At 32.3% G+C, this 25339-nt stretch overlaps 3 protein-coding genes across 3 annotated transcripts; 1 reads left to right on the top strand and 2 right to left on the bottom strand.

Annotated features, from left to right (window-relative positions):
• Positions 1-967: 967 nt before the first annotated feature.
• Positions 968-6412, bottom strand: TRIADDRAFT_53512 (uncharacterized protein; the record flags this gene model as incomplete). Its single annotated transcript, XM_002109977.1, has 14 exons — positions 968-1232; positions 1335-1760; positions 1863-2010; positions 2107-2220; positions 2282-2420; positions 2540-2653; positions 2737-2965; positions 3135-3312; positions 3449-3578; positions 4017-4343; positions 4991-5170; positions 5542-6009; positions 6141-6214; positions 6253-6412. 14 exons carry the CDS (start codon positions 6410-6412, stop codon positions 968-970), a joined length of 2952 nt encoding a protein of 983 aa, XP_002110013.1.
• Positions 6413-10143: 3731 nt separating this feature from the next.
• On the top strand, positions 10144-11574 carry TRIADDRAFT_53513 (uncharacterized protein; the record flags this gene model as incomplete). The annotated part of the gene is made up of 7 exons (XM_002109422.1): positions 10144-10166; positions 10404-10494; positions 10599-10628; positions 10717-10740; positions 10851-10955; positions 11358-11447; positions 11554-11574. The coding sequence occupies 7 exons, from the start codon at positions 10144-10146 to the stop codon at positions 11572-11574; spliced, it is 384 nt and encodes a 127-aa protein (XP_002109458.1).
• A 713-nt stretch (positions 11575-12287) lies between these two features.
• Positions 12288-14902, bottom strand: TRIADDRAFT_53514 (uncharacterized protein; the record flags this gene model as incomplete). Its single annotated transcript, XM_002109978.1, has 3 exons — positions 12288-13062; positions 14592-14688; positions 14848-14902. 3 exons carry the CDS (start codon positions 14900-14902, stop codon positions 12288-12290), a joined length of 927 nt encoding a protein of 308 aa, XP_002110014.1.
• Positions 14903-25339: the final 10437 nt, after the last annotated feature.

Below are 25339 nucleotides of genomic sequence, written 5' to 3' on the forward strand. Positions count from 1 at the left end.
AAAATAGTGATATATATAGCATAAAACCCTCTTGCTATCTTCTCATCAAATGAAGCTGTCCATATAGCTAAATTTTATTTAATCGTATTTCAAAATATGTTACTACTGTCATGCGACTATCTAGAGTTAAAATAACTGGCAAGTATATTTGAATTTATAATGCATTTATATCTTACTCAGACTTTATATCCGATTCATTTAAACACATAATATTCTACTTTCAATTTCTTTTACTAACCCAGGTAGGTATTACAGTACGTTTCTATATCTGATATTATAACTATTTATGGCTGTATTCATATTCTCGTATAAAAGAAATAAATTATTAGAAATATAGCGAATATTCTATTCGCTAGTGAGGAAAAAAGAAATGTATGAATGAACCCGATCCACCTTTATCAGAATTTCCGAGCACTTTCGACTACCAAGGCCTCAGCCATGGAAGTAAAAGCTTTTCTTTTACTTTTGCGGCCTCAACTAACAGTTGTACTGCAATGGTTAGTAAAGAAATATAACGAATTCAGGAATTAGCTATAAATTATTGCACAACGCACAAATCAACTATTTCAAAAAATGCAGTATAGTAATGAATGAATGACTGACATTACTATTACAGTAACACAATTATAAAATTATAAAATCATAACTGAACTTATGATCATTATTTTCATAAGTCCACCTCATAATCATGACCCCTATCTTAATGTTAATGTATAGAAATTTTTAAATCAGTTAATCTCCGTCTTCAAGGTGAATAAAATCCTTTATTCAGTCTTTAGCACAGATATTATAAGTAAACTATTAAATGACATAAAAAAATTATGCGCCAGTCTGTGCAGACACTTCAATGTCAACATTGGCTTTTCCCAATTAATAGTAATAACATGGCATTATTATAACCCCAAAAAAGTCAATCATATTGATTATGAAAAGAAACAGATAGAAATTGATTGAATGCCTTTATAAATCAATCATATATTCCTTGAACCCGTTTCGACTTTGGATCGAAAGGTGATTGCAAATGTATATTGGCATCAAACTTATTACCAATACTTTCGATTTGATACTTTCCTGATTTTGCAAAATCTGCTGTGATAACTTGGCCTTCAGGGGCGCGAATATACCCATAACCAATACTCTTACCTAGTGCAAAAGCAAAGTCACTTCGGCGAAGGAATCCGACACATTCACCATTACGCCAAATTGTTTCTAATCCATGCAGCATAATGTGACTACAAGATAGCATAAAGATCAGCAATTTGAGTAAAAAATTTCTAGATATAGCAGCTTCCAAAATGATCGTGGTTGTCACACTATAAGAACTTTGCACTCACTCATCGACAGAGAAACAATACAACTTCTTTTTCAATCCTTCACTTTTCTGCTTTTCTATGGCATCTCGACCAAAGAAATCTACATTGGACTTTAATTTGCAAGTAAAAGCTAATCCAGCTTCGAGTGGTGTATCTTCAGGTCTGATATCAGCATGCCAGTGTCTAAAACCCTTTTCCAAACTTAATGTATCAATTGCCCTGTATCCTGAATTGCAGATATTATGTTCAGCACCCGCTTTCATAAGCGCTTCGTAGACAGGTACGCAAGAGTCTTTAGGAATATGTAATTCCCAGCCAAGTTCTCCAACAAATGTTGCCCGAATAGCTCTCACTTTATGACCTGCTATATCGATTATTTTATTGGTTAAGTATGGAAATGCGTCATTACTTAAGTCACTGGAAGTTAGCGATTCCAAAACTTTTCGGCTAGTAACGAATGTTAGAAATTAGAAATTAAACTATAGTCTGTTGTTATACATGTAATATATCATGAAAGCATGATAATATTATAAAAGATTAAAGGCATACCTTTTAGGACCTTGAACGCTTAACATGCCCACATCCTCTGATAAATCGATCAATCGACAATCCCATTTTTTATCTTCAACTATTTTTCTAATGTGTTCAAAACAGTAAGTAGCGACCGCTCCACCGACTGTGACATAAAATCCTCTCCCTACAAAATGATACATATTAACTCATATTTATATCCTGTTTGTGTCATATGCTAATAATAATATACATACTCTATCGATCAATTGTTTATTTTTACCGTCAAAATTAGGTGCAACAGATGATTTGCCATCCTCAGAATCAATCATATTAATTATCATGTCGCCTTCAATTCCTCCTTTTTTGTTCAGCATGCATGTATACACGCTATTACCTATTTAACATAAGTTTAAAGCATTACATTAAGCTAAAGCACATTTTAAAGGAAGACATACCATCCGCCTTAGTCATATCATTGCTGAAGATCCAATCAGCTGCTTTCTGGCTATCAGGCCCAAGAAGGTAAAATTTTCCAAAATATGACATATTAAAGACTGCGACGCTGTTACGACAAGTTAGACATTCTTCTTTGATCTAGAAAGTTTAAGTAACATTTAAAAGTAACTTAGTAGTTTCATGCTGAAGGTATTTGTAACTAATAATAATAAAAGGAAGTATTTTATTTATTGCTATTATCTGTAATGTAAACTTACTATATCATGATGCTTGGTAAATTCGAAGGTATAGTCATATTCTAGTTTATCCCTATAGGGGTAGTTTTTATGTGCTTCATTACCATAGGAGCCGTAGTAATCGTAAGAAAATACCTAAAATGCAAGTCATACTGTAATTTCTGCCCGAGGAGAGAATTTAATCAACATATTACTGTATTATTGCAGTAATAAATCACCTCTGTGCCAGTTCCAGATTTGTCAAACCATGATGGTCTTTCCCATCCATGCTTTTCCTGATAGACACAGCCTGCATCTAAAAGGACTTGATGGAATGGATCCTTTCTCATATTTCTACCAGCAAGGGGTTCATCTCGTGGAAAAACAAGGGCATAGTTTTTAGCATACGCTTCATGACTTCTTTCTTTAACCCATCTATTATTATTTGTCATTGATGGCGCGAACCGTCTGCAAGTTATTAGAGAGTGATTAATATAGAATTGGATGCATACAATGTAAGAAAGTGGCTATCATAAAGGAATATCATAACACAAATCGTGATTAAATCTTTGTTGCCTGTTGTACGTAGTAAACTATGTAATAAACATCTCTGAAATAATTTTCAGTACTGAAATACCGAATATCATATCCAAACATGTCCAGGTCGGGAGAACCATGCAAAATCCATTTGGCAAGCTCTCTTCCACAACCCCCACCTAACATCATTCCACTAGAATTGAATCCACATCCAAAATAGAAGCCTCGAACTTCATACGACTCTCCCATTAAGGGCTTATGGTCAGCAGTAAATGACTCTATATTAGGAATGTAGGACAGTGACATTAGTCCTTACTTATGCTATTACATAAATAGATTTTGCACTTATCAATGTATGCATATCAAAAACATAGAATGAAATAGACATGTATGCTATCAATTAATAATGCACACCAGGTCCACAGACTGTCGATTTTATGCCAGTTTCGGCTAAGATAGGCATGCGATTAACACACCCATCTACATGAGCTGCAAAAACATCCCAGTCCAATTCGTACAAACCAAAGGCAAAATCATTGGGAACCTAAAAAGGTGAAATGTTTAATAATATAAGCGATCTTTATTGAATTTAAAATTAACGTAATCTGCAATCCATAGTACAATTAAATCGATGTGTGTTTATAACCGGATTCGAGTGTTGTTACAATTGATAACACATACGAAATAGTAATGAACAACAGCGATCAGAATGAACTAAGACTTTGCAATAATAACTGTCATTACTAAAAGACGAAATCTTGTAGAGGGCAGCAGCTACGGTATGTACCTACATTATAACTACCTCAATTCAACTAATGCTAACCTATATAAGGATTAAAATTATTTATTGCTAGTTATTAAGAGTGGAATTGAATGATTAAATTAAATAGAGTCTAATTAAATTATTATCTATGCCATAGTCGTTAATGAAATACAAAGTACACACGATATCCAATGATACAAGTTCTGCTAATTTTCTTACGTCAGTAAAAATCGGATCTGGTTCGTAACCGCCGAACGATATTGCATCTCCTTGAGTCTTCAAATAAACTGAAGAATCATGATCACGAATATTAGGTAAGTTATGCACGCCTTCAATCCTTTCAGTGACGACATAAGCATGTTTCATAGGTACAAGTGGGACAGTAACGCCGGCCAACTTTCCTAGTGCTGGAGCCCAAACACCACAACAGTTGACAACACAGTTGGTTTTAATTTCACCATACTTCGTTTGGACACCAGTGACAAATGGTACACCAAAGTCGTTAATACTAGTTGCTATACCAGTCACAGGGCAGTTTTGTATGATCTAGTTTGTAATTTTTATGGTATTAAAGCATGTTTTAGAACTTGATAACTATCGGTAAGAGATTAATAATTAATTTATTGATATAAATGTAAACATCAGTCTTGACTCTAACTTTTAAAATTCAATTTACGGTCGCCACACTGGTTATAACATGCACACTATCTTAAATACTATTACAATATTTCCACCCATATTAAACAATATTTGCGAGCAAACAATATTGAAATTTGAAAAACACATCTTAAAAAACTGCGGATAAAACTCTTAGGTATCGAAATAGATTATTAACTGAGTAGTAATATGATTAACTCATGAGGTTGTAAATTGCAGCTGGAGGGCTGTGTGTATAAAACTTTTATCAAGTTTCTGAATACATCAAATTGCTATTTTAGACTGATCGCGTGTTCAAGATTTTATAGTAGGATTACTGTACAACCTATGCTATATACGTATTGATATACAGTATCTGGTAAGTATGCGGTAGCATAAAGTAATCATACATACGTTTACCTTCAATTGGGCAAATATTATAAATAATTATAATACTATCAAATAATACAGTTCAATAAGGCCACTAGTGGAATGAAGGTGATCACTCGGCTAAGATCTGCACAAAGTTAGAAGAGAGGAGAGCATGATGTTCTTACCTTTGCACCCTTGTTTGATGCAGCTCTTGTTAAAGATGTTATAAAGCCAGCTGGATCAATATCTCCATCGCCTGGACTGTATAGAGCACCAAACATATCATCGACGTTCATTAGCGGATGAACATCTTTACTTTCGGAGGGTGATAGGACATAGGATTCAACACCAAAATTTTGACCGAGCTAAAGTAAGAATGAAATGTCATACGATTGTAATGCTGGAATAAGGCTGAGTGTCTGCCTGCATCATTGTTAGCTATGGCTGATTGATTTTTAACAGACTGTTGTGTACTGTAGTCTATTGCAATAAATACTACAGACTAAGTGGGCAATTTGATTTCAGAAAGCGTCTTTGTCTCCATCTTTCAACTACACTAGACTAGGTGTACGTCAATTACGAGTATAGTAAGCATCGTTTGGTGGATGGTAGTGTTGATGATGAAAGCATCATCATCAAACAGGCAAAAACAAACAATCCAATCAACATTTACGAAGGACAATTTAAGATCAATGCAGCCTAGGTTCTTTAGGAAATGAATTTATGATCATCATACCGTCATCAATCTTTTATATTCATCCAATCTCTCCTTATTGGATGCAATGAACAAGCCACCTTTTTGAATCCATCCAGAGGAGATCCCCGTCTCTTCTTCTAGCGTATGACTGACTAGTTGTCTGGTATAATTCAAAATATCAATTTCTTGATCGCTTGGGCGTAGACGCCAAACTAAACCAGCAGTATGCCAGGTTGTACCAGCCGTTAATTGATCTTTTTCAAGAAGAACAACATTAGTTGCGCCCATCTTGGCCAAATGATAGATGGTATTGGCACCTAATGAGCCACCACCAACTACCACGACATCCGCCGATGCAGGTACCTTGATCGCTTGTTCACCTACTTGCTCTTTGAGCGTTTTATAAGGAACACCTTCCCCTACACCTTTACTATTCCATCGCACTCGATTCGATCGAGGCAAATAATAAGCTGGTAGGCGACGAGAGCACGTTCTCAACATTCTTCTCTATATAGGATATCAGGCAAGTTGTCGATGTCAAAGCTAATAAGAAATACAAATCATCATTTCAAAACATGCTTAATATAAACATATTGATGGTTGACGACTCGGCGTTTTCACCATGATTGCATTCGAACCCAATCAACTCCACTCGAACGACAAAGACTAAGTCCAAAATGAGTGCATAAGATACAACTAAAACACATGCAATCTAAAAGGAATGAAAACGATGCTAGAAAACTATCTTACCTGGAATGATCTTGCTAAAGTAGTGTAGGCGTGTAGGAAATGCGCAATAAAATGCGGCTCCAACAGCTTTTCCTTCACGTATTAATTCCCCAGCGGTTGTTGATGTTGATGTTTGCCCAAGTGGGTGCAGCGTGGATGATGAGGGTATAGCCGAAAACATGGCTTGGCAATATAGTGACGACTATCGATTAAGGGTGATAGACAAGAGTTGTATGGAGATTTTCAAGCCACAAAACAGCCCCAGTGTGTGTGTGTGTGTGTGTCAAAAGTGGCGTCATTTGCCATACCGGTGACGCTCAAGTGTGCACATTAGCCTTCCCAGCTACAGTACAATGTCTGCTAGTTACAGTACTCAGTATTGTAGCCATCAGTCCAACGACTGTAGAAAGTCGCACATAGTCTCAGCCTGCCACGCCCCAACGGGAGTGACAGGTACTGTAATAATCAAGCAGCCAAACTGGTTTGCAGTTGACAATCAGGCTTGGATGGCAAGCTGCTGCATGGTCTGCTACAAGTTGAGCCAAGCAAATTGTTTTCCAGTCCGGTTTAGCAAATTAATTCAATCAATCATTTGACAATAATGAATTGGAGGTGAATCAGAATTAGAATAATATTGATTGATTGATTGATGAGCCTAGCAGTGGTAATGACTCGATGACATCAACGGTGCAAAGGACCTGTGGCATACCGGCTCGAGGCCGAGATGCGGATGGAGATTTCAATCATTTGATGTATTGCAAGCTGCCGCTGTTGATCAGCATCTTGAAAGAGTGACACAGTGGAAGCGTATGGATTAGCCCAATAGGGACTATTAGTAGTGCACACAGCTCTATACTGTCATAGAAACATCAACGGTGCAAAGGACCTGTGGCATACCCGCTCGAGGCCGAGATGCGGATGGAGTTTTCAATCATTTCATGTATTGCAAGCTGCTGCTGATCAACTTGAAAGAGTGACACAGTGGAAGCGTATGGATTGATCCAATAGTGACTATTAGTAGTACACACAGCTCTATACTGTCATAGAACAACATCATTGTACATGTCCAACTGCTCTACAGTATCAGACTAAGCTGCAACCTCACAAATCGAAGCAGCAAATGCAATCAAAATAACCCACTGGTATGGACTCAGATGGGAATAGAGGGTTTTACAGACTGCTGCTCTTGACAAACATCTTGATTGGACGTGTAGTGATGCACCCATAGTTGATTCTAAGGATGCCTATATACAGTAGGATGCAGTTAGGCTACTCTGAATAGCTATTATCGTGAAGTTAATATTACATGATTGCTAACTACTATATTAGAAATGGGTGATGACTAATTATGGTACAAGATTGATGTGGCTAGAAACACTGCAGTCGTTAAAATGCCTTTCAGAGAAAGGGGCTAGAAGTTCATAGAAGAGTAGTGACATCTTCAGTAGAACGATTTGGATTGTAGAAGGTAATGATGTACTACTACAGTATTTGAGGAAAGTATTTTGTTGGATGACTCATGTCTGATTATAGATTAATCAAGTTGTCATAAATGGATTGAACGAAATGCAGATAACCACTGCACAGATGAACTCAAGGGAGAAGAGACTTCACTTCGCTTGGAGCTCGGAATACGTCCGATTTAAGATTAGATTCTTGTAGTCATTAATTATTGCTCTACTACTCCTAAAACCTTGTAATAAATTCCTTTTAGAAATACTATTTGACTAAGATAGTTATTGTGAGACACTTTTAGTACAGGACTATACGTTAGACAGTATTGATTTGCAGAACAATGGCGATGAACAGTAGTCGAAGAGTCTAAAAATCAATATCCTCACCAATGTCTACAGTGATCATGGCTACTCTGTATTATTATTTGTCAGTCTCTTGTAAAAACTATCACCTCATCCATTGGAGCAGCAAGTGAAATGGAGTCAGCCATTGATATGGGCGGATGCGAACAAAGATTTGATGTAGAGTCCTTAACTAAATGCAGAGTCTAGTGTACGTACATTGGTGAGAGATAACTTTTAGTAAAGGACGAGATAGTAAAATAGGTAAGCACAAGCGACAAGGCTATGAAGCCGGTCCCCCAAAATATTCATTACTCTTGCCATGAATTGAAAAATTAGAATTGCATGCTATTGCATACTAGTCTGTATAAACGTTAGCCTGCAAACAAAATGAGCTGATGATGATCTATCAGGTGCTGCTCTACCGTATTTGCAATCAAAGGTGACAGCCTAATTTTGCTAATCTTTCTGTATGCCATTTCTAATAGTGCTAAGTTGATTACCTCTAAACTCTAGCTGAAATATGAGGGTAGATTGTAAGTTTCTTCAAGATATTTACAAGCAAATCAGCTACGATCGGGTTACTGCCATATTGCTTGGCATACACAGTCACAATTCGGTGCTAGAAAGCAGTCAGTCTATAGTCTTGAGGTATCCGCTTGAGTATTAGTATAGCAAGACAAGAATGATACACTGAACCGTACAGTGTTCAGTAGTTTGGGAGTTTAAGTCTGCTGCCAGTCCACGAGTGAGAACGCTAGCTGAGCCTGCAAGCATATCATTTTTGCACCCAGTTCCTATTCAAATCCCTTAAAATCGGCAGTATTAAAGATTGATAGTTGTATAAAAGCAGAAGGAATTCAAGTACTTGTGGATTACCACTTTGGTATCCCATTGAACGTTATTACCTAGTCAGCCAAGAGAGAAATGTAAAACAACCTGGCATATTTCAAATGAGCTCCTTTTAATACTCGTTGTGCAGCTAGCCTAATGTCCAAACTACGTATGATATTGCCTCCACAATTCAAGCATTTGAAATTATATCCTTATCAGCCATTGCTCGAATTAAGGTATAGTAATCAGGTTATCGTAGATTCTTATTTTGAACCGCTTTCAAATGATCTGCAGTGACTGTCGGTCTTCTTGATCAAAGGTAATAATACCCACAACTCCAGCAAACTTGTCTAGCGCTTTGCTCATCCAGACTACATTGCTGTACAGTAGTTTACAATAAGGCGTTATTTATAATTATAATATAATTATGATTATGAATAATATTATGTCATGTAGAAAACAAGATATCCTTGATCAGTCATTACTCAAATTGAAGGGTATAGCAAATCAGTCGTTGTTTCAATATTTATTAGTCATCCAACTTGCTTTCTAGAATGACTTTTTGATCATTTCATCTTACGTAATTGTAACGACTGCTTTACTGCTGGATATTAATGCGAACTAGTCAAGTACTCTAGCAGATCATAAGAAATTACATTCAGTAGTATTTAAGGATCTCATATTTCTTTTTATCATTACTCGGCTTAAGGTATGTAATCAAGTCGCTGTTTCAATTGTTTACTCGCGAACAATGATCCATAATGATTTTCGATCATCTTGATCCAATGTTACTGTATCGTTTATCAACTGCCGCAAAGTGCAAATCAGTTAATTGCTATAGCTGCCTACTTGCTTCAATCTGTTATACTATTTTCACTATGTCTATTAGCAGTCAGTACGAATCGCTTGCTAGCCACTGCCTTGTTGGCTGCACGACAAGATGAACTATAGTTACAACTGTCTACAGCTCTTACAGTAAAAAAGAAAAACTCCTTTTTAACATCGAATTAGCTGATTTGTTGTTTCATGCTTGAGTATTCGCATACGGCAACTTCAAGTGCCTGATTACTTCTAGACAGTGCATCATCTTTACAAACTATAATGCTAATCTTGCTAGAGATGAAACTACGGTAGCCGTATAGTCCAGTATTGTATTAAATTACAACATACTGTACATCTCCGTAGGATAGACATAATTTATTTTGTATGCTTTGGCTTTGCTTAACAGTGCAACCTGTTTCTATATTAAGTCATTTCTATCCTTGATCTAATGGTATTAACCATGGCAGGAATAAAGAACGCCAGGTATGCCACCTATGCAAGTCATCCAGGAAGTACTATTGCTACGAATGCAATGTTATGTTAGGATTAACTCCGGATCAAATACCGAATGTAACTTTACCTGTACATATCGACATGTTAGTTCACTAAGAATATTCTATTAAAACACAGTAAAATTGAAAATCGCACTAATTTGCAATTATTGTGAACTGGTATAAGGTTAAAAAACTCTTTTCGTTGTTTTAATAACACTATTGATAGCATTAAACATTATGCTGAAAAAGCTTCCAAGAGTACAACATCACATGCTCGGATATTTGCTCCTCAATCAACATCAATATATCATTATCCGGTTGGTTTGAATTAGGATACAATGACTATAAAATTGCATCATTGAATATAGTGCATGTATATTACTATAATGATTGTATTCTGTTTAAATATTAATTCCGACAGAATATGCCCTCCGTGAAAAATAAAAGTAAAGTAAGTTCTTTCTATGATGAATGTCCTTGCATGCCAAAATTTCCACCTTTTATAGTTTATACTCATAAATTGTTTCCATAATGTTTAGGCTATCCTGGTATATCCATGTAAGGTAAAGCGTACTACTCTATATGTATTATCTAGAACTTATTCCAATCTAATTTCGATAATATAATTATATTCATTAGTACTTGTGATGTGATAATAAAATTTTGTATTTAGGATTCTTGTACCATTGAGGCATTGTCCTCTAAAATTAGCCATGGGCAACTCGATCAAGTGATTTTTATTGATAGTACCTGGAATCAAGCGACATCTATTTTTCAAGTAAATGAAAATTTGGGGACTAATTACGTAACCGTTTTCAGCTTTAAGCTACATGTCGTAATGAATGTAAAATTATTCGATACTCAACAAACTAAAATAATACGGTATGCTCCCACTTAGAAAGTCTTACATTGCAAATACTTATAATTTAATCTCAATCCATTCCAGAATGAAATGTTTTCAGATATACAAAAAGTCCAACTTTCTACTGCTGAAACCTGTTACTGGAGGTAATGTCATACAAGTTGTAAATTCCATTATCTTATCGTGCGAAATACTAATATTCTACAATTATCGATGGAAAATTTTGCAATATATATATGGGGCAAAGGCTACGAACTTGAACTATTTTCTATGATTGGAAATTATATTTCAATTAAATTTGAAGTATTTTATCTTTAGACCACAAGTGAAACAACCATCGACATATTTAGCGACGATAGAGGCTATATACTATTTTTGTGTGGAGTATCACAAGTACATTTTGAAAAGGTGAGTTGATGCACAAGCTGATAAAACTATGCAATTGTACTAGACTATTTTATCGTAAAATGGTGGTCTTAAACTTAAAATCGTGTTTCTATATATCTTTCTCTAGAGAATACCATGGAGAGTATGATAACCTATTGTACATGTATATTTTTCAGTATAATCTTGTACAAGAGAGCACGAAGCAACATTATCTTGATCATGAAAAGCAATAAAAATTATTTGATTTAAAAACATTCTTCCATGTCTTTTACTTTATCTATATTTAAACATGCCTGTAAATTTTGATTCTGTAAGATAATTAAATATGCGGATAAATATGAAGATCCTGAAGCCTCTTTCTATTTTAATGTAATTACGGTACAACGGTTTTCTTAAAATTACTACAATAACACCTCTAAAATAACAATCTATCGTGATATTTATTCGAAATCGCATACACACTCAATTACTCTTATTATGATTTAAGTTGTTTTTATTCATATTTCAATCCTATTATAAGATTATGCTCTTGTCTGTTTAACTGTTAATTTCAATATATAACTGTAATCAATAAAGATTTTTAACTGCTATCTTGTCACTAAATAGTGTAACAGAGTTTAATATAGAATTGTTGCTAACTATTTTTATCGTTCTTAACAATCATAATTGAATTATTGCTATTCTATAGATACGCCTATATCTTGAAACTTTTAATAGCTCCAAGCAGATATCTCTTATTAGAATTGAATTTATATTACGCAGAACGACAAGCACACTTTACTCTTGCAAAATAGCGCGTAGCAGTGATATAGCATTTTTCGTTAATGAATACGTTTGACCTCCTTATCAGACACTATCCAGTTATGCGAATACCATTCGAGTCATTTTATTCTGTGCGGCTTTTTCGTGCGCTTCAATTTTTTGAGCCATGGCAAATAATTTGTTATAGTATTCTCTTACTATTTCTTTTACTTTTGCCCCACCTGCTCTTTTCATGTTATTTTCGTAAGCTTGAATTTTGTCAACCAAAGCCAAAATTTTCCTGTATTGCTCTTTTACTGCTTCCTTCACTTTTTCTTCTTTGTTTTGTGAGCCTACTCCGTGAGCTATAATTTTCTTAGCCAAGGCAATTCTATTTTTATAGAATTCCTTTTCCATCTCTTCCTCTTTTGCTCTATCTTCTCTGCTCTGCATGTTTTCTTCATGAGATTTAATTTCTTTAGCCACATCAAATAATTTTTTGCAGTAGTTCTCTGTCATTTCTTTTTTTTTAGCCATATCTTCTCCGCTCTGCTTACTATTTTCAGAAGCTTTAATTTCGTTAACCAAAGCAAGACAATTTTTGTAGTGTTCCTGTAGTATTTTTTTTGCTACATGATATCTATTCTGCGCGTTTATTCCACGATTTTTAATTTTATGAGCTAAGTCAAATTTTTTTCTGTAGTGTTCCTTTATCATGTCCCTTATATTTGCCGTATCTTCTCTACTCTGTGTGTCTTTCTCGCGGGCTTTAAGTTTCTGAACCTTGTTAAATAATTCTTTATGGTATTTCTTCACCATTTCTTTTCCATTTGCAGTATTTTCTCTGCTATTTCTGATGTTTCCAGAAATAACATCGATCATGGAAATATCGGCTCTACAATATGGTGCAGAATGATTATGATTTAATCCATAGAATTAAAATGAAGCAGCGTTTTTACTCGAATATCTGGATTTCCATTGGCTTGCAATGAATTAAATACAGACTTCAACAAGCTATATAACAAAAGATAGCCACTTTATCCGGTTTGTATAAATCTTAATTCTACTAGACAAATACAAGATATAAGAGAATCTACCACAATTTAAATTTTGAAAGTGCAGTTTTTTCCATCTTACCCGACTGGATCAGTAGCTACAAGGCTATCTATCATATTTCCGGCATTCGGCATTAGTGGAAGCTTATTTTTCCGGTTATGATCATTATCATCGTCATCGTCATCATCTTTATCGCTATTAAATTAAGACATGTAGGTTTAAGGCTGATTTAACTGTCCATGGTATTAAAAAATATACGTAATACTCTTTAATGAATGATTTAGAAGGTGTAGTTTACTATATTCATAAATGATTAATGGATTAAGAGAATTTTGAGAAAATTCTTTCTCGCAATTAATGACATTATATCAGTTATCAGAAATTTACGAAATTAGGCACTTTGCAAAATGCCTGAAATCCGAAGCTAGAAAGTCATCAATTCAACTACCGAACACAGATTAGTAATCTTATAGTGATTTTACTATCTATGGTCAAGATACATCAAATTCCTAATTGTATCATCTACACTCTATCATTTCTTACATACATACTACAAGTCTGAACAGTGATATAAGGTTTGGCATGCGCATGCAAATGATATTCTGCTGATATTACTTTTCCTGTTACTTTCATTTACTCATCTAATTGATTACATCAGAAACGACATATACGAATCGTTAACAAATCCGATATAATAAATACGGATAAATATTATGACGAAATCTGTTTTTCCCCTACTGCCAATATTTATGGCTTATTGTGTCATTTTATGCGCAAGAAAGTTAGAAATTGGTATAGAATTACGAATAGATGTCGTTATACATAACCTATTGTTTCATCTATGTTACATTGTTAATAAATTTAATGTAGCGATGCTATGAAGTAATTTAGTTAATAGCTTAGTTAATTAAGTTAGCAAATTTGGCATTTCGATGGAATCATTTTTTTATCTATATGAATTATTTTAAATGCGTGTATTGCGTACAGTATATACTGCATAATTTAGAAATTTGACAGAGAATTACAAAACATACTGGGCATCTTTATGGACAATTTTTTCTAATATATTTTATGTACTTTATTAATTTGATATTATAGTACTGCTAAATAGTTTTATTAGCTGTAAATTCTTTTTTCTTATTATTATAAGCTTCCTACAGTTTAAAAATATCGGTAAAATAGATCATAGTCTCCATAGTTTCATGAAACTTTTTCCTAGTTGCTTTGACTATAACTTATTCTGCATAGTTAACAAATGTAGCATATTGATACTGATAGATATCATAAAGAAATGATCTCTATGATTGTAGAAACACTTCTGTTTGTTACTAATTATTTTTGGGGCAAATTTTCCATTCATTTACATACCGTCTTGTAATTTCATCTCTCCTAGTCATTTCTTTTAATGCTTTATCGACTAAAGTTTCAAGACTGATGTATTTCGTTGTGGCGGCGCTCGCCAATTCTATGATACGATAGAGGATGTAAAAAATACGACTTCTTAGAAATTTAAATTACTTACTTTATCATCTTATTTATTATACATTAGATATAATTCAGTTTTCATCATAACGTTTTACGCTATGATAATCAAAAATGAATAACAAGAACGATTTTTATCTACCTGCTTGAATGATAGTGATAGCGATCAGTAATGTAGCTAATTTCAGACAGCACATTTTTTTACCTTCCAACTCTGAACGTTAAGAAAAGAAAAATGAGATCATCAGTTTTGAAATGTCCTTTTTTATATGGCAAATTAATATAAATTTAATTAATTCCAGTTGAAGTATTGACAAGCTATCGCATTTCTAAAATGCACTAGTGTAAATCCTTTATTTTATCAGATGGATACTATATTTAAATAAACTTTTACCAAATTATTAATATTCAATGAAGCTGGAAATAGCCTATCGAAGAAGTGAACTTTTTAATTGAATTATAAAAGCTGAATTCTAGCTTATAGCAGCCAATCAATAACGTTAAAATAAAGTAACCGTATAATTAGCCAATTGTCATATCGTGCAATAAACTATCATAATATTGGATTAATCCGATGGGTAGAAGCCTGTGCCTGTCATACTAGATGAATAATTAATGTTGCTTATTTGGCGATCATTAATAGGTAAATGAAATGATAATGATCATTCCGGATTAGATTAATAATTTACTCGCTCAAGGGTTTTATTATTGGGCGATAATTAAGTATTAGCAGTATCGTTTCCAATTTTAGTTTAGATTACATCTGTTTATAGTAATGGCTCATTTATCTTTATTAAATGAAATTAAAGACATTGCCCATTATTTTATCCCTAATAATATCCTATTACCGATACTTTGATCAACATCTAAAGTTGGATCGTCATGATACTCTTTGGTGCCTGCGTCTAATTAATCCTATGACAGTGGGCTTAGTCACTAGTAATACTATTGCCCAACTACGCCAAGAAATATAGAGCAATGATTGCCATTAAATGATTATTGAAATATCACACCATAGATATGTTATATAAAAAGAAAATGCTTATTTACTGAATAATATATTAACTTTCAGTAAGTGCAAGCTACTGAATATCAAATTAGGGAATTAGATATAGGAATAGCCAGAATATTATGGTTGTATTAAGAATTATCAGAGTAAGCATAAACAACATGGGAAATAAATTGTGGACTTCAGCTGAGATATTGCTACTGAGCTATTCAGTAATAATATTTACTCCTGAATACATATAAATTCTTTCATTGTCTTGAATATAGACTTTTTTGTATTTTTAATCGTGGCTCGATTATCCGAATTATCGCGTCCTATTTTGAAGACATGTAGTGATGTAAAATGGGAAGCTAGCGTAAATTTATAGTGAAAGTGGCTGTCAAAGCTGTTTATTTAGAATGATTAACAAAGAAATTAACACTAAATATAACACTATATGTAGAAATTTAGTTTAGACAGCTGCTGAACATGAAGTAATGATATATTCATTTACGATGTAGATTACTAAGTGGTAGGTTGATTCCTAGACAGGGAAATGTTTATTTTATGTACTTTGTAGACAAGTGAAAAAAGGTGCGATTGATAACGAAGGCGAAGGTAACTGTTATTGAATACAGGGTAAAAATTATTTATTTAACCTAGAGAATATACTGATAAAATATCTATTACATTCACAACAATTTCTATTTTCGTACGTTATGGACTTAAGTTGTAGATTTCGAGCGCAGATATGTAGTAGCTAATATTCACCTCAAAAGTGTCAGCATGTTTATTGAAATAAAAAAAATCCAAATCACTAGATCTAAAAGGCTTCAAGAATAAATAAAAAATCCGAATTTTTTTCTCAAGTTTACAACATTGTTTTACGTGGTGCTAAAGTAGTTAGAGTTCAAGTAGATTCTAGAATGAAGTCAAAGTTTATAAATTAAAAAATTCTTTAAGCTAACGGCTAGGTAGACCAATTAGATGGCAAGAAGAATAACAAAATTATGAGTTCCAAAAGTTAATAGCATTACCTTAAGATCTTCTAGCAAATACAGTGCTGTATTAAGACTCAGGTAAATTTATATGAAGGCAGAGCTAATAAATAAAAAATGCTCCAAAATAACCGTTTGTTGAATCGATAAGCTGTCATGGAAAGTAACAAAACATTCAATCTCTCAAATTTTACATAGGCGCTTTCGCATCCTTCTATAACTACAAGAATTCGGTTGAGTTTTGTAATTAAGGCCGGGTTTTTAGATAAAAAGTACTTCAAACTAATGAATCTGCCAACGAATCTATATGAAAGAAAAACAATTTTAATGTAGCTCAAGTTAATCTAATTGTAACTGTCATATTTGTGGATTGCATCAAAAATTTCCAACGGGTCTAGATAGAATATTTATCTGATAATCCATATCATAAAAGATTGCCATATTAGATATGACTAACGCGTATGAGCACAAAAGCTTATAACAGATATAGATTGCTATTATTGTATAGCTGAATGAAACAGTGAAATACAAAAGGGAAAGTTGTAGTAATAAAAATATTTACTACGGTATTTCTCAACACTTAAATTGCAAGGCTGTGGCGGAGTTGCGACAATTATAAATGCTGATCATTCAGGTTTTAACTCTAAAAGATTATCCTTCTTCGTCTTCAGCTGATGACGAAAGCAGCTATTTTATTAAGATTAATTTCATAAAAAATGATTACCTGATGTATATAGTATACTATTAAAGGTAATTTTGGTTCATAACCCAACAGATTAATATTGGATGAGTGTAAATACGCGTATCCGTAACTTTAAATTCTGCTAACAACTAAGTCAACGCTACCATTATCAAAGATTACATTATAACGATATTTTATAGCTATTTTTTTCATAAATTCCCTACAGGCCTTATGATCGCAATGTACCACTTAAATCCTTATACTTCAATGATATCAATTTATCAATATTATTATTATGTTACCATCCTCGGAAAATATTTATTATTACTTCTCTGTCTTAAACTAGCTTAATAGCTGAACAACCAAATAGTAATTTAATATCAGGATCTCTCAAATTTCTTCCATGACTTACTATTTTATTTTTCGCCAAGCTAATCAGTCTATATAGATCACGTTCGCTTACACGGGTTATGCACACATATGCATATACAATTTCTTGAGTTATTGTATATCATCATAAATTCTCGTAACTTGCTATTGTATATGCGCATAAAATAAAGTATCAGTCTTCTGTTATCGCGATTTCTTTTATACATGTTCTTATGATTCAAATTATTGTAGCAGAAACAATCTGAAAATTGATATATGACCTAATAGTAGTGCAATTCTTAGAGAAATACGAGATATCAAATTCTCATTAAGTTTAAAGATACATGGCACGGTTTACAATTTAGATTTTGTGTAAGCTACTAACTAACTCAATAGCCAATCTATTCATAATTTAGTGTCAATTTTCCGTTGACTTCTAGTATAATTTGCTATTTTTTTGCAGAGGAAAAGTATATCTCTAGTGATACTTTGCTGTACACATAACGTATAATTGCGTAATTTCGATTTAAGTCATATGATATCATAATGCGCGTGAGCTCCCATGATTCTACATCCGGATGTAATAAGGCTACTCATAACCAATATTTTTTAGGATTCCTACCATAACGTACTGTTACCTACTGTGACAGAAATAATTTGTTGCTTTAAAATACCGCTGATACACAGTGGTATAGTTTAAGAATAATGCAGTAAAGAGCACAGCTAAAGTGCAGATACCCGCTTTATCACCCTTATGGCGAGTTTTTTGTATGATTCAAAATCGATAAACCCAAAATTACCTAACTAGAAGTACCGGTATGCATTATGAAATTTGTATGATCAATTCATCGCATAAGCTTTAACTGCTCGACTGATATCCATACGTATGCAAATGTTATAATTTGAGCTGAACTATTAATGCTGGATAGTACAATCTATTTAGTGGATCAAAAATACTATAGTTAACATATATTTTAATTCGGGGAAGGACCAAGCTAGTAATGAGTGACGAAAATAATTCTTAACAGTATTAATTGATAATCGATTTATTACTGTATATCAGCTCTTGGTTCAATCTTCTAAGGCTCATTTTAGATTGCAGACGGTAATGTATATATATATAATAATATAATACACAATAGAACAAGTCTTTTTTCTATGAGCGAATGAAGGATTTCAGCATTAACTCGAATCAAAGCTTTCAAGCCATTCAGCTGATGCAGATATTTGAATAATGTGATGCACAATTGTACACGTAGTAAATTCTAGAATTCAATTTATATGGTTCAAGTAACATTATTGCTACTATTGAATTTACTATATTTATGAGGACCACTGTACCATTAAAGGAGCTATTTATCCCAATATCAATACCTATATATCTTTAGGTCTCACATCATAACAAATAGTGAAAATTTACGATTATCTATTATAAAATGGATATATAAATTATGAGTCAAGAAAGGGTGTCTTCCGGCATAACACAGGTGTCTACCTAGGCGTTTAGTAAATATAGTATCTAAAAATTGATGTAAGACGTTGTTGACAATACCTTTGTTTATCTATATTGATGTAGCATATTTGAAGAGAATGTAAAACTGTCGTTATAGGCTACCTATCTATCGCAATAAACTATGGCAATATAGCTGGAATGATGATAAAAGTATAAGCTAGTTAGCGTACTGCACATAATAGCCGGATTTTATACCGACTACAGTAGATAAGGTAATTATATCTTGCTTTATGGCAAACGTGTTCATTATCCGTAAGTGAATACACTTAGATTTTTTGTTAGGATTCTTCCGTAAATTATTCTTATGTAATTGTCAAATTAAATAAGTTCATCAAAGAATAATTGAATCAAGTCATACGTTGTCGTAAACATGTTAAATCTAAACAACCGGCCTTAGATCCGATGGCATTAAAAATAAATCATTTAATTTATATTGTTTCTTCAAAGTAAGTTTCATTCTCATGATAACATACCGGCTAGACAAAGAATACATGATATTGTTGCTCTTAGCAGATTGCTTACTATTTGTAGCACTAGATGAAATAATAATCATACGAACTGTAAATGAGATACGTGTAAAGACAACTTTAATCAATCCATGGTATTGTTAAAAACAATATCTAATTCGTTCCTGCTCACTATATATCAATTTATTTTCGTGATCGGCATCAATGTGCGTTATATTAATACCGCTTGATAGGCTGTAAATCTCTCAAGAAAATAATAATATGGAATTCAATATTACCCATGAAGCAAGAAGTTATAAACTTCACAATTATTTGTTTACCGCCTTTCTTTATGTACGATACACTTGAATATAACGAATGTCCTTATATTTAGGTTACACTATTAGATGCTCCAAATATAAAAATATGAAATGTTTACAAAATATTAACTATATAACTATTACAATAACACCGATAATCAGACAAGTTTGACGTCTAGAAACAAAGATAAAGTAGGTTGAATGGAGGCAGTAAGACTTATTTGTATATGAAAAGAATTGATAATGACTACGTAGCTATTGCTTTCATTCACATTACTTCTTATAATTAATTAACAACTTTAAATTTATAGCATTATTCATACAAAATTACTTTTTATTGTGTGTTCAAATGCATCATTCATTCTTAGGTTCATTAATTAATATAATACGAAGAGTAGTGTGATCAAATTAATATTTATTAAATTCACAAGCTAGATGTTTCCCGTCAATAAACTAAATGGTAAACAATAATAAACTAGATGATGAATGGAATTACGTTTAATAAACGATATTCTACAATTGAAACAGAAATGCTAGACAGTATAATTCCTATTAATAAATCTAATGATGAATATGATACGGTTTAGTGACGAAAAATTTTTCAAATAGAATAAATGATCAATTTAATTAAATTGAGATCGCTGGTTTGAAATTATCATATACTGTAAATTCCATCAATAGACCATATTTTGAATGCAACTAAGCTTAATGAATAAAATTTTACGAATAATACAGGGCAATCAGATTAATTTAATTAGATTTGCAAGTCTGATAGTAGATTTCTCTCAATAAATCAGATAATGAAAGCGATCAGTTTTAGCGATTGAAATTTATCGGCTACAGTATAGGAATGTTATATGGACAATACAATCGATCTTGGATGAAAATATTTACAAACAGAACAGATCCATTAATTTAATTATGTTAAAAGTTTTAAACTTGATATCATGGTTTCCATTAATTAAGTCAAGTGATGAGTATGATTACGTCAGTTTATTTTTATATGTATAACAGTAATTTAATTAATTCAATTAAATTTGTAAGTTTGATAATATATTTCTATTGAGGGATAATGAATGTCATTTAACCTAATGAATGGAAGTTTACCGATTGCATGAAGATAATATGATCTATATGATTGGTTTAGGACTAGGAATTATATAAACGAGATAAAATGAACAAATTAATTGCTTTGAGCCTACAATTTAGATAGATAATTTCCATGAAATAAGTCGGATAATAATATAATGAATGAGGATGCGTTTAACGAATTAATCTTTATGAATAGATAGAGCGATCAAATTAACTTCATTGAAGTTTTGCGTTAGATGGTGTAATTTTTATCAATAAACTCATTGCTGTGTACTGATGAATTAAATGAATGAATTTTACCGCTTGTAAGATTATTATGTAATGTGTATTATTGGCTTTGGATATATATTAAACACGCTATAACATGTATTGGAATTAATAATGTATCTCATTTGATATTAAAAATGCAAAGCAGTAGGCAAGTTACTCTTATTTTATTCAAACGTCTCATCAGAATTTCACCATATTGCCCATTCAGTAAATATCTATCACGTGGAAATTACCAATTCTACCAGAATGATAGATTCAATATTGCGAGTTGGTATACAGAAGATGCATTTATAACCCAGCTGTTCACAAGGTTTTAACAAATAAGAATTTATTATTAATTATAGAATGCAAGCATCCGCCATAATATATGCTCTTTTATTAAGCGATTAAAAAAGTGATAGAAAGACAATCTTTAATTTAAGGTAGTAGTGATAATGATATCGCTTGCGATACAATTGAATCAATTTACACTAGCCAATTCAGTTAAAGATGTCAACAATTTATGCTATCGAGATAGAATAATATTACTAGAATAGTACATCCTGAGCGATTTCATTATACTAGACTAATTAATAGCTTTATCAAATGTGACCTTGACTTGATAAAATCAAATATTTTAACTCACTGTTTTCATCCTTGCAATTATATTGTTGCCCGCGTTTTCATTATACTTTCAACAGCTATCTAACTAGTAAGCTGACTGCAATTATAAAAATCTTAATTAAATAATATTATCCTAAATAACTTGATGCTACTATCTAGAAACCTTTGACTAAATTAATAATCGTTTTATTACTCATCGATGAATTACGAGTAGTTTCCTGTTCTTGATTGTTGGTTGTCAACGATTTAAACGGAAATTAGGTACTGTAGTAATAGTAGCGGTTGTTTCGATACTTTTCTATTATATTATTATGTAGGCAACTAATTCACTTTTATTATAATGTATTATTAAAGCTGAAAAATAAGATACTGAATTCTAAAATACTAGTTTTATAAATCATTAGTAGTTACCCTAACAATTTATTTTCGAAAGTTCTAATGCAAAGATAATCGTTTTTATTTTATCACTCATCAACTAGCAAATATATAATTACCGGTAGTATTTTTATATTATGAATATAGCTATTTAATTATCATGAAATAGCTAATAACATCATCGTTTCGAATTTCTACCCCTCATATTCGTTTAGAACTAGAAGAATTTATTTATAATGAATCAGAAATGGTCCACTTTCTGATGCCTTTAGGTAGTTTAAGCGTAGAGCCTTATGTACCATAAATACTGCACAATCTCCATGGAGTAATGTAATAAATTACTTCAGACTCCTACGCTATTCACATGAAAGAAATTATTTAAGGCCTGGTTCTAATACATAACGTTACAAATTAGGCTTATACATGACTAACTAAGAGGGTGAGTGGGTTGAGATAAATCCGATTGATGAATCATTATTTCGATTGAAACCTTTCTAGCCTTAATACTTTCAGTGAGATATTATGCTAATTTCCATCGTCCTATTACAGTAAAGCTAAGTAGCAAACATTTTTGAATTCTTACTATAGTCGATGAAAAGATTGCATCATTTTTGTCGTGTAAAGTCAATAATGGAATTATGGACAATTGAACGAGGTAATAATATATTAAACGCGTGCACAACAATGAATTCAGTTTTCTTATCAAATAAATAATATTCCATTATAGCGATAAAAATAACTGATCGGCAAGTATTACTGATTTATACTGCATAAATGCCTCTATTCAAACATATGCTTGCGATGACTACTGTCAGCCGCCCTCGCTGTTTGAAAATTACATCATGCTGTATTTACAGAAGATGTTGTAGTAGGGTAAAGTCCGATCGGTGTAGAACAGTTTCCTATTGAGCAACAAGACTAATTAATCAGTGATATTAGGTCTTTAAAGTATTGACTTTAAGTCCTACTTAGATCGACGACGATATGAAATAACAATGAAATCAGATGTCTTGATCTATCCAATACTGTAGATTGTTTCATTCCTAGCCGGTGATCATGTATAACCCAATTTTGAATTATAACTAGATAATGTAATCCAAAATATTCTAGATATTTTACTTCGTTTATCAGCTGTACTAACTGGTTATTATATCAAAAATTAACTTATTTTTACGTTTGTACATATTTTAATTGATTATTTCTAGCTCGTACGTACATAAACCAGTGCTAAGACATAGCTGGATTATTTATCGCAGCTTTTTCGAGCCATTTTGCATCACCTGTTCACTTTACTAATCAGCTATCACATCGAGAATTGAAGCTATATTTTTCCTAGTCGTATATTTCGTCCCTAGTTTCTTCGAAATTAATATAATTTAAAGAAATGGAACGAAGAGGATACAACTATTGTGACGCCATTTTCAATGAATATTTTCATAATAGGTATCATCACTAAGATAAAAATTAATAATTTAATAAATAAAATTATTGCCAAGACGTGCACGTTACATTGTCTATTGATGAAGTAGCCCAAGGCAGCAATACGCTTGGTTAATATTTTAAAAGTATTCCGTTTGTATTATTTAAGATTTGCCTTAGGGTATTGTCTATTGTTAGAGCAGAGCAATCAAATTTACCGATTTATTTCCTAGGCTGTAAGATAAACTTTATTTTTTACCTAATGTTACTTTTACTGGAATAAAACTATGAGCTTATAAATAGGCCCTTTTATTAATAATATACCTAATAACAATATACTCCAACAGAAGTATTTACTAATTAAAATGCATAAGTATTTCCAGTCTGTTCTCTTTTAATTCTAATTAGTATCTATATAAAATGCTGTATCATAGAAAGGTTTCTAATGCTGGGCCCATGATATTTAATTAATTAATTCTTTACTGGAAAATTAATTGTAGAAATTTTCAATTATGATGCTCCTTTTTGGTGCTTCTATAGTACTCTAATTTTGTATAGAATATGTTTTAATACAAGACTTTATTGCTACATCTATAATATTTAATTAAGTAATTTCTTATTAGAAAGTAAAATTATTATTTTTTTATCAATTATCAAAGTAAAATTATCATATTGGCATCCCAATTGGGTTGTTCATATTGCAGATTCAATTAAGATCTATTTTCATACTGATTGCCATATTGCGAAAGACTATTTTACCAGTTTTGCGATATCTAGCTGATTTAATTTTTTTGCTAGATAATAAATCATAGAAATGTCCATTAAGATATTTACTTTTGTGAATTCAGTTGTTACTTACTCCATATTTAATGCTGTAGTACTATAGAATTTTACTAGATGCTTAAGTAATCAATTTTGCTTGAAGTGGACTATGGAAATATTCAATTGGAGATGCCCATTTTCATTGTTTTGATGCAGTCATAACCGACTTTTGAACTACAGCAAACAGTCTTTACAGGAGAAGAATGAACATGAATTTTAAAGACAAGTAACAATATCCATTTAATAACGGAGAAAGACGACAGAGCATTATTGTGACTGTAGAATTAAATTCGAAGTCTGATTTTGCAACAACTACATTTTATGGCAAAAATGATTCTTAAAGTTTTAGGGGGTATTTTCAAATTATCATACACCTCTAAGATAGTACATATTTATCTATTATAATAGTTGACAAATATGTAGAAGCAATACAAGAATTAGTAGATTTAAGTATAAGATATATAGTACAGTATCATTATTGCATGTGAAGTTAACATTCTGTAGCTGTAATCAATACTATGTTAGCATATGTAATAGTACATAAACTGGGGGTAAATTGCAACTTATACAACGGACTAATAGAAGTATAATATTGTAGTTAGATTATAACTATTTTACTCAGCTCTTGGACAAAATTAAGAAATATGTTATTCTCAATCGATTGCGTCTTGTATCATTTTTCAATTTGGTTAATATAAAATGATCTTTCTTTTATTAATAACAGGATCTAGAATTGA

This window comes from Trichoplax adhaerens, genomic scaffold (genome assembly GCF_000150275.1).
Source record: "Trichoplax adhaerens TRIADscaffold_2 genomic scaffold, whole genome shotgun sequence".
Taxonomy (NCBI): domain Eukaryota; kingdom Metazoa; phylum Placozoa; class Uniplacotomia; order Trichoplacea; family Trichoplacidae; genus Trichoplax; species Trichoplax adhaerens.